The following is a 9494-nucleotide window of genomic DNA, read 5'->3' on the forward strand; positions in this document are numbered from 1 at the left end:
CTTTTTCTTTGCTGCTCTTGGCTGCTGGTAACTTTTCTAAAAAGTATCATTCCAGTGGTGGAATATACTGCATGTTGGTTGCCAGGATTAAGTTTCTAGTCAGCATAGGTGACTGGGTTTTTTTTATCACTGTAATATAGTATAACACTGTTTTTCATAATTCTTCAGTTTGTGTGCAGTTCTGATTATCTAAAAGAGTTAGATCTTTATTCTGATTTTTTTAAAGTAGACTGTTTGACTGCTATTTACTGAGGGCATTTTTATTTTTTATTGCTTTGTTCTTAATTGGTTTTTACTTCATCTTGAGCTTTCTTGGTTTTACTTGCATGCTGCTTTCCAGATGTATTTTTTGGAATGGTTAAGTGCCATTTAAATCTATTGTATAAATGAATAGTCCAGAAACCTCAAACTGTTGCTGCAAATTGCATCTTTTTCTTCTGTTTGTGTTCCAGGCCACGGCTACTGACCAGGTGGTGGGGTACGGCTTAGTAGCCTTCAGCCTGGTTGTCTTTGCTTACTATACTATCTGGATTATCATACTGGTATGGACCTTGTTTGTTGTAATGTAATCGCAGATGCTTCAATTTCTAGGCCTACCTTAAGGAAAAGGTCTTGTTATGAGAGTCCTCCTTCCTGTTTAGGATTTTTAGAGGACGCTCTGTTTGTAATTCCATCTCTGTGGATAATTTATCAGTCAAGGTGTTCTGTGGGGCCTTCTCTGTGATGGCACTGTGATTATAGAACTCCTGGCAGAGCTCTGTAGACAACTATAGTTTGCCTTGCTAGTCTCAGAATATTATGCACCACTAAGCTGCCATAACAGTCATGTGGCATGTCAAAATAATTCAAATGAATCTTAGAAAAGGGGCAGAGAGAGAGAGGCAGGCTAAAGAGGTACAGCAGAAGAAATATTTAAAGAGGATCAACAGAATGAGGAGATTGAAAGATGAACAAATGGTACCTGAGAACTGGTTCACGCATCCAGGGGAATGTGGTGGGATGGACCATGCCATTTCAGCTTGCCAGAGAAATATTGTTTGTTGGAACATTCTCCTATAATGCAAAGTCCTAGCAGAGCGATTTTTTGGGGGGTGGGGGGTGGCAGCAGTTATCTGGGGAATTCAGGCAGAGAGAGGGGTTCCCCAAGGCTTGCTCTCCAAGATCTTTTAACTTGAACTGATGGGGACTGAAGTTGGGACCTTCTGCTGGCAGGGCAAACACTCCACTGCCAAGGTGCAGTGGCCACAAATTCCCAGTGCAAAAGATGAAAGCGGTACATGCGTAGCCATGCCTTTTATGGTAACCTGACAATCCAGAAGCCTTACCTTTGAGACGTTTGTGTCTGTGTCCACAGCCCTTCATTGAGAGCGACCACATCATTCACAAGTACTTTTTGCCCCGGGAATACTCGGTTATCATCCCTGTGGCTGCTGGGTTGCTGTTGCTGCTCTTTGTTGGTGAGTCAAGTCACTGTGTGGAGTGGAAGCTCTGCGAGGGATGTGTTTATCTGATTGGGCAACTTTGCTTTGACCACCCTGGCTGTATATGCTGCTTGCAGGCAGTTCATGGCTCGCATTTATTAGCCAAAACCCCCCAGCAATGGAGGCCATTATAAACTACTTATTAAATTCAACCACTTATTACACATGCAACCACAGTAAGTATATATTTGCACACAACTTAAAAATTACAAAATCAGTGAGAACAACCAATGTGTAAACATGTAACGCTGTAGATAAGGCAGTGTCGGCAAGTGCTAAAGATCAGTCTTTAAAGAGATATGATGTTGAATTCCGCAGCGTGAGTTGCCATACATTCCCGTTTGAAAACAAAAGCGCTCACTTGGCAAAACGATGCGAAGGATACTTCAGCTCGAATCAGACATAGCTGTGGCACAGGGAAGGTGTAAGAGAGCAGGGCTCCTGGCGGGTGAATCACACCATTCAGGGTCCCAATCCACAAGTTTAACTTGCTTCAATACAAACAGAACGTTGCTTCGATCCACCAATTATGGTACAATTGAAGTGCAGCGTAGGGGGATGCCTGGTGCATGGAACATACAACCCAGGGTCCCAATCCCTCTGATAAAGTTTAATTTAAATTAATTGACAAGATTCCGGTAAATCTTGTTTCAAACAAGCTTCAGACAAAGTTAATATATGATTTTTTCAGACCATGATTTTCACAAGTTCCCGAGTGTCAGACTCAGATGTCCCCATTTTTTGCTAACTTCTATTCAACGCGGCATTTATTAACCAGCAGATTCGGAACGCCTTTGCAAACTCTCTCCTTTGCTCCCATGGACACCACCCAGCTCCCAATCTCCATTTGGCTTGCCTGTCACATGAACACATGAAACTGCTGTATACTGAATCAGACCTTTGGTCCATCAAAGTCCGTATTCTCTACTCAGACTGGCAGCAGCTCTCCAGGGTCTCAGGCTGAGGTCTTTCACATCACTTACTTGCCTAGTCCCTTTAGCTAGAGACACCGGGGATTGAACCTGGGACCTTCTGCATGTGAAGCAGATGCTCTACCACTGAGCCACATCCCCTCCCCTAAGCTCTCCAGGATCTCAGGTAGAGCTCTTTCACATCACCTACTTGTCTAGTCCCTTTAACTGGAGATGCTGGGGATTGAACCTGGGACCTTCTGCATGCCAAGCAGAGGCTCTACCACTGAGCCACAGTGACTTTTTAAATGTCTCACACTTCCAAAGAAATTATCTCTCATACAGATTCTGATGCAGTCTAAATAATGACAGGTCCACATAATATATGGTGGCATCAAGAGTCAGTGTGGTGATGGTGCTTAGAATGCCAGTTCTTATAGAAATCTGGGTTCAGATCCCTGCTTGACCATGAAGCTCGTAAGATGACCATGGGCCAGTTGCTTTCTTTTTCAGCTTAACCAATTTTATAGGGGGGGAGAGGGCGAAGAGAATCTTATGTGCCATCCTCAGCTCCATGCAGGCAAGAGTTAAATGTAACAAAGAGGAGGAAGGACAAGTCATCTGCAATGCTTGCGTCTGGTCTTCATTACAATGACGGTGTCCAAAGTGTATGTGTTTTGTTGCAGCCATTACAACAGCCTTGTAAGATAGATCAGTTTTATCTGCACACTGTGCGTGGGGAGCTGAGGCTGAGAGAGCATAGCTCATCTGAGGTGACCTGGTGAATTTATGGCAAAGTTGTGAGTCAAACGTGGGACTTCCTAACTCAAATGTCTAAGCAGCGGTGCTGCATGCACCCGCTGTCTTGGTCATGATCAAGTGGTATTCGTTAAGAGCTGATTTATAAATGCCGTGGAGCCTGGGGGTAAACTTTTCCCTGCATGTCAGGCTGCCGGTCGGATGTTGAATCTTTACATATAGGAAACGAACACTCTGGGTTAAGAATACCATATAGCCTTCTCTTTGGTAGACTGATTTTCTATGCGCAGTTGCTCTGCGGAGGAGTCGCAACATTTCACCCTGCATGTGCAGCCAGATACAGGTAACGCTTTATTCTGCAGACTGTATCATCTGTCCCTAACTAGCACAGATCCCACTTTGTTTCATCCCTCTGAATGTTACAGTTCTCTTAGAGCTCTCTCAGCCTCACCTACCTCACAGGGTGTCTGTTGTGGGGAGGGGAAGGGAAGGTGATTGTAAGCCAGTTTGATTCTTCCTTAAGTGGTAGAGAAAGTCGGCTTATAAAACCAACTCCTCCTCCTCCTGTACTGGGACAGCAGCATTTTAACTTTGGTTCTGGGGAGAGTGGCAAGGAAGCAGACCCTTCTCGTGCCCTTAATGAGATTTTTCTCCTCTGTGTTCTTTAGGAGTTTTTATAGCCATCGTTACATGGAAGAACCGGAAGCCGTCCAAGAAATCCGCCTGAAGACAACGAAAGGGAAGAGCCATGGAGGAAAAAGGCAGGCTCTTGGTGGCAGCTGGTGCATTTCTTGCAGGACAATTCAGCCCCTGAGAACTGGCCAGTGGCTAGGAAGGGTGGTGGGACTCTCCAGCCCTTTGGGGCCTTGGTTACCAGTATCCGGACCAATTCTACTCAAAGCTGTTCCACTTTGAGGGACCAGAAAAGATGCTCTTCTTTTGCACTCACCTGTTGGGATGCCTAAAACAATCCAGTTGCAGTCCTCGTGGCTCCGTGGCCTGTGCCCAGATGACTGTCTAGAACCAAGCATATAGTTTACTGCTACTTTTGCTCTCTGTTCACATTCATATTTCACCTTTTCTTCCTCTTCTACATTTCCAGTTTAGATTCAGACAGTTTTGTTTCAGGGATTCCTTCTGGGCTTTCCCCAGAGCTGAAAAATTTAGAAAAACTACCATCAGGGGGTCTAGATATGGGAACGTGTCTGCAAGTACACTTCCCCTAGGTCCTTCTCAAAATTAAGGTCCCGGTTCCCAGTGGTTAGGGAAGGGTATCTCATCATCTGTTGCAGACTATTTATCACCATCCTACTCACACAGAAATGCATGTGGGCTTGGTCAGTGGAAGGGAGCACCAAGACCGAAAAACTTGACTTCTCTAGACAGAGACCCTCCCTTAGCTGCATCTTCTGTTCATTCCCCTCTATGTCTTCCTCCTCTTTTTTCTTCCCTCCTCCTCCTCCTCACCCTTGACTAGCAAAATCATGGGCACAGCTGGAGAATCTCAGTGTCTGCTTGCACCTCTTTGGACAGCATGGTTTGGAAGCAGGATCCCTCCGTTGTCCTGGCTAGTTTTTCTAGGCTGCCATCAGACAAGCAAGCAGAGCTTGCTTTGCCATGCGTAGTTTCGTTTTTTGGAGCCATCCGCCTGCCTTGCTTTCAAAAGGGTTCATATGGCGAAGGAAAGTCCCCGGCCATCTTCCTGGAGCGTTGCCACAAGAAATAAAGCTGGTTTTGCAGTTTTACTGGGCCTCTGTGTGTGGGTTTGAAATGGGGACAAACATCAGCCCAGGGTCCTTGTTGACTCTGCATGAATAAGCAGGGGAATGACCAGCAGGGGGAGCATTTTTGCAGGATTGTTGTACCTATATAAGGTAGAAGGGAAGGGGAAAGCCCCAAAGGATAAAACTAGCAGAATATACACCCTCATTGGGTGGTGGGAAAACCATTTTTGAATAGCTCCACGTGTGTCAGCTTTGAAAACCTTTAAGAGGTTTTAGGAGCAATATGTCAGCAGTTCAGTCTGCAATATTAGATTTTGTACAATAATGATAGACTTGCCGCTGGAATAAAATTGGTTTTGTTCATTAATTTCTGTTTATGTGTTTATTTCATTAACCAAAGAAGAATTTCGCATCCAAAACATGTAGTGTTTATCCCAATAAAATTTCTTAGCGCATGTTGAAGGTTTTGCCTCTGTAGGGTTTTTTCCTCTCCTCTTCCTCAGGTTTGTATCAAAGTTCTACCTCCTCAGGTGTCTCACCTTGTGGCTGGTTGTCTCAGATGCCCTGCTAATAAAATTGGTCTGGATTCTCAATGCCATGCAGCCCAATTGCCAAAGCGGCCATTTTCTCCAGGGGAATGGATCTCTGCCACCCGGCGATCAGTTGTAATGGCGGGAGATTTCCAGCCGCCACCTGGAGGTTACAAAGTAAAGACCAGCACGCAGCTCAAGCAAAAATAATTCAAATAATGTAATCAATATATAACAAGAAAAGGGAAGAAACAACAAGCAAGTATAATGACAATACAAACAACGGAGAGTGGAAAGACAATGGGTGGAATTAACCAAAAATATATAGTTCCAAACAACTTTATGCAATGTCTTTTCAGACATTGCATAAAGTTGTTTGGAACTATATATTTTTGGTTAATTCCACCCATTGTCTTTCCACTCTCCGTTGTTTGTACACTTGCTTGTTGTTTCTTCCCTTTTCTTGTAATATATTGATTACATTATTTGAATTATTTTTGCTTGAGCTGCGTGCTGGTCTTTATTTTGTAGCAACTTTACAGCGCAGGTGATTTTGTGTTTTTGTTTAGCCACCTGGAGGTTGGCAACCCTAACCTACCATGTTTATTGCAGGGTCTAAGGTAGGGGAAGGAGGAAATGTGACCAACTTCACCGGTTTTGCTTCCCTTGTGTGCAGTGCCCTTTTAAAAAATAAAATAAATCCTGCCAATGAAGCATCTCTAGCTGCCTTCCTTTTGCAGGGCTATGGAAGCGTTGAGCGGAGGGAGGCCAGAGGGGAAAGTGCTGACCGTCACTCTGGGACTTTTCCAGCTCTCTGTGCCTCTTTTGTTCCTGGGCCCAATTGCTCTTTCCTGCCCCCATGGCCCTCTGCCTGGCTGCCTGCCTCCCGTCTTAGCTGCATTGCTGTCGATGTCGTGGTGCTGCTGTGTTCTCCAGGCTGACTGCAGCATAGCCAGGAGAGGGTGAAGAGTGGCAAAGGAGAATCCTGGAATCTGAAGGGAAGGGCCTTGGCCATCCCCGGGACTGGACGAAGGACTTGCCGATGCTCACAGACTGCAGGAGTTGATGCTGTCTTCCACGCCTCCCTGTCTCCAATGGATCTTGGAATAAGGTTATACCAGAGTACTGAACTGATAGTGGAAGGAAAGTTTGGGGATCTGGTGGGATGGAGAGGGAAGGTTTCTTGAGTACAGAACAGAGCTAAGCCCTGAAAACAAGGTAGAGGTAGGGACTTTCCCCTATTTTTCTGCCTTCTCAGCATTAGAATAACCAGTGTGGCATGACAGTATGTTGGACTCGGACTGGGGTGTCCTGAGTTCAAATGCTCACTCTGCTGTGAAGTTCTCTGGATAACACTTGGATAATCTGTTTCTGTCTCTCAGCCGAACCTCCCTCACAGGTTTGGCATGATTGTAAAATGGAAAAGATACTCTCCCCACCCCCGCGCCCCCCAGCTCCTTTGGAAGAAGAGCAGGATAAAGATACAGCAATGACTGAAAATATGCTGATCCGAATGTATTTAAAAACCTATTAATTCCTGAGCTTTGTTTTTGTTTGTTTTTTTGTTTTTTTGCAGGCTTCAGCTGGTTTCTGTGTGTGTGCGCAACAAGCCTTTTTTTCCCCTACTGAAGGGACTCACTCAGCCTCCTAAGATTTTTGGGATCTAGGTTCGTTTTGAACTATAAACCTTCCCTTCAGTTTCCATGTGATCTGCAGTTGGCAAGCATATAGGATTTGGGTTCGCTGCTGCGAGGTAAGTTTTGGGGTGCACAAGGAGATGATTGAGATTACCGAGACTGGATTAATATAGAAACGACTAAGAAAATGTATTTATTTACGGACTGGTTTGAAAGGAACAAACCAGTGGCACATGTCTCCAGGAAGACAAAGTAGAAACCTGGCTGGGGCACAAAAATGTAAACTGGTTATGATTTCGGAGAGTAATTAGACTTTTCTACAATGCTTTCAGGCCCAGACTTTTTATTGACTAGCCACTAGCTTGGATCCTCTCTCACACACAGGATTCCATCCACCTAGGGTTGCCAGGTCCCTCTTCGCCACCGGTGGAAGGTTTTTGGGGCGGTGCCCGAGGAGGGCAGGGTTTGGGGAGGGACTTCAATGCCATAGAGTCCCATGGCCAAAGCGGCCATTTTCTCCAGGGGAACTGATCTCTGTCGGCTGGAGATCAGTTGTAATAGCAGGAGATCTCCAGCTAGTACCTGGAGGTTGGCAACCCTACATCCACCCCAGCCTGTACTTTCCCCAGAGGCAGACTAAATTGTAGAAGGTCTGCCCATCACCAGAGACTGGTCTAACAATTGAGCACTCTTTTCTCTCCCAGAGACAGACCTGAACTACTCTGCCAGCTCTTTCTCCTGTGCCAGACCTGAGCTGTCCCTGCTCTCTCCCTGAGGCAGATCACAAATCTCCCTTCTATGATCCCTCCAGGATCTCATCCCCCTCCTCGAAGGTGATTGGATGCTGGAGCCGCATTCCTATGGACTCATCTGAGTGGCAGGTTTTCATTCAGAGGCAGGAGGGGCTCCTGTCCGTCACAGCGTGTTGATGTGTTTGCAATGCTTTTCTGAGTTCCACAGAATAAGTCTGAGACTGAGAGTTTTCTCTGAAGACAATATTGCAAGAATTTCAGCGCTTATATCTGAATGTCTAAACTTTAAAGTGTGTGTGGTAGCTGGAGATCTCCTGCTATTACAACTGATCTCCAGCCGATGGACATCAGTTCCCCTGGAGAAAATGGCTGCTTTGGCCATTGGACTCTATGGCATGGAAGCCCCTCTCCTCCCCAAACCCCTTTCTGACTATATATTACTCTTCCTACACACTTGACACTGAGAGACACTGTCCTTCGGTGTTACTCCTCTGAAGATGCCTGCCACAGCTGCTGGCGAAACATCAGGAAAGAAAATACCAAGACCACGGTTACACAGCCCGGATAACCTACAAGAACCAATGAACTCTGACCGTGAAAGCCTTCGACAATATTATCTAAGTAAAGTTTATAGCAGACAAAACGAGATCTTGGGAAAATGGCACCCAAGGTGCTAACCATGCCATGTTAAGATTTACGTTTTAGCATAATTTTAAAATTACTTCTCCAATATTCTTAAGCGTGGTTCATCTGAACTTTTTTTCTTTTTTTAGATAGAAGTTGAATCTTCCCGCCGGAATCTACTATGGAGGCAAGTATATTCACATGGCACTTAAGGTTGCCGACTTACAGATGGGGCCTTGAGATCTCTTGGAACTATGACCCTTCTCTGGACCACTGGAGAAAATGTAGGGTTGTGCCCAGGTCCCTCTTCGCAACCGGTGGGAGGTTTTTGGGGCGGAACCTAAGGAGGGCGTGGTTTGTGGAGGGGAGGGACTTCAACGCCATAGAGTCCAATTGCCAAAGCAGCCATTTTCTCCAGGGGAACTGATCTCGATCAGCTGGAGATCAGTTGTAATAGCGGGAGATCTCCAGCTACTACCTGGAGGTTGGCATCCCTAGGCATGGGTGAAGCTTCCACCCTGCCAGCCCTTTTGTCCACCCTGCCTAGATGCAATCACCTTTTGTTTGGGTTGGGAAATACCTGGAAATTTGGGGGGAGGAGCCTATGGTTGCCAGGTCCCTCTTCGCTACTGGCGGTGGGGTTGCCAGGTCCCTCTTTGCCACCGGAGGGAGGTTTTGGGGGGCGGAGCCTAAGGGGGTGGGGTTTGGGGAGGGGAGGGACTTCAATGCCATAGAGTCTAATTGCCAAAGCAGCCATTTTCTCCAGGGAAACTGATCTTGATCGGCTGGAGATCAGTTGTAATATCAGGAGATCTCCAGCTACTACCTGGAGGTTGGCAACACTAAGAAAATGGTACCTTTGGAGGGTGGACTATGGCCTCATAGCCCTGCTGTGGTCCTTCCCTTTCCCAAACCACACCCTGCCCATGCTTTACCCCCAAATCTCCTGGAATTTTCCTACCCTGAACTAGGATCTGCCATGGAACTTATTGGGAGACTTTGGACCAGTTATGTTCTCAGCTTAGCCTACCTCAAAGGGGTGTTCCAAGGAAAACATGGAGAAGGGGTCAGGTATA

The 9494-nt window shown here is 46.0% G+C and overlaps 1 protein-coding gene and 1 non-coding gene across 2 annotated transcripts; one reads left to right on the forward strand and one right to left on the reverse strand.

Annotated features, from left to right (window-relative positions):
• The first annotated feature begins 386 nt into the window (after positions 1–386).
• Positions 387–3934, forward strand: DPM2 (dolichyl-phosphate mannosyltransferase subunit 2, regulatory). Its single transcript, XM_056860157.1, has 3 exons — positions 387–542; positions 1355–1457; positions 3820–3934. The coding sequence occupies exons 1-3, from the start codon at positions 387–389 to the stop codon at positions 3876–3878; spliced, it is 318 nt and encodes a 105-aa protein (XP_056716135.1). The 3' UTR covers positions 3879–3934.
• On the reverse strand, positions 2483–2554 carry TRNAV-CAC (transfer RNA valine (anticodon CAC)). Its single transcript has one exon. It is a non-coding gene; the product is annotated as a tRNA-Val (tRNA).
• Positions 3935–9494: the final 5560 nt, after the last annotated feature.

The sequence above is a fragment of the Euleptes europaea genome, chromosome 14, assembly GCF_029931775.1.
Source record: "Euleptes europaea isolate rEulEur1 chromosome 14, rEulEur1.hap1, whole genome shotgun sequence".
In the NCBI taxonomy this organism is placed as follows: Eukaryota; Metazoa; Chordata; class Lepidosauria; order Squamata; family Sphaerodactylidae; genus Euleptes; species Euleptes europaea.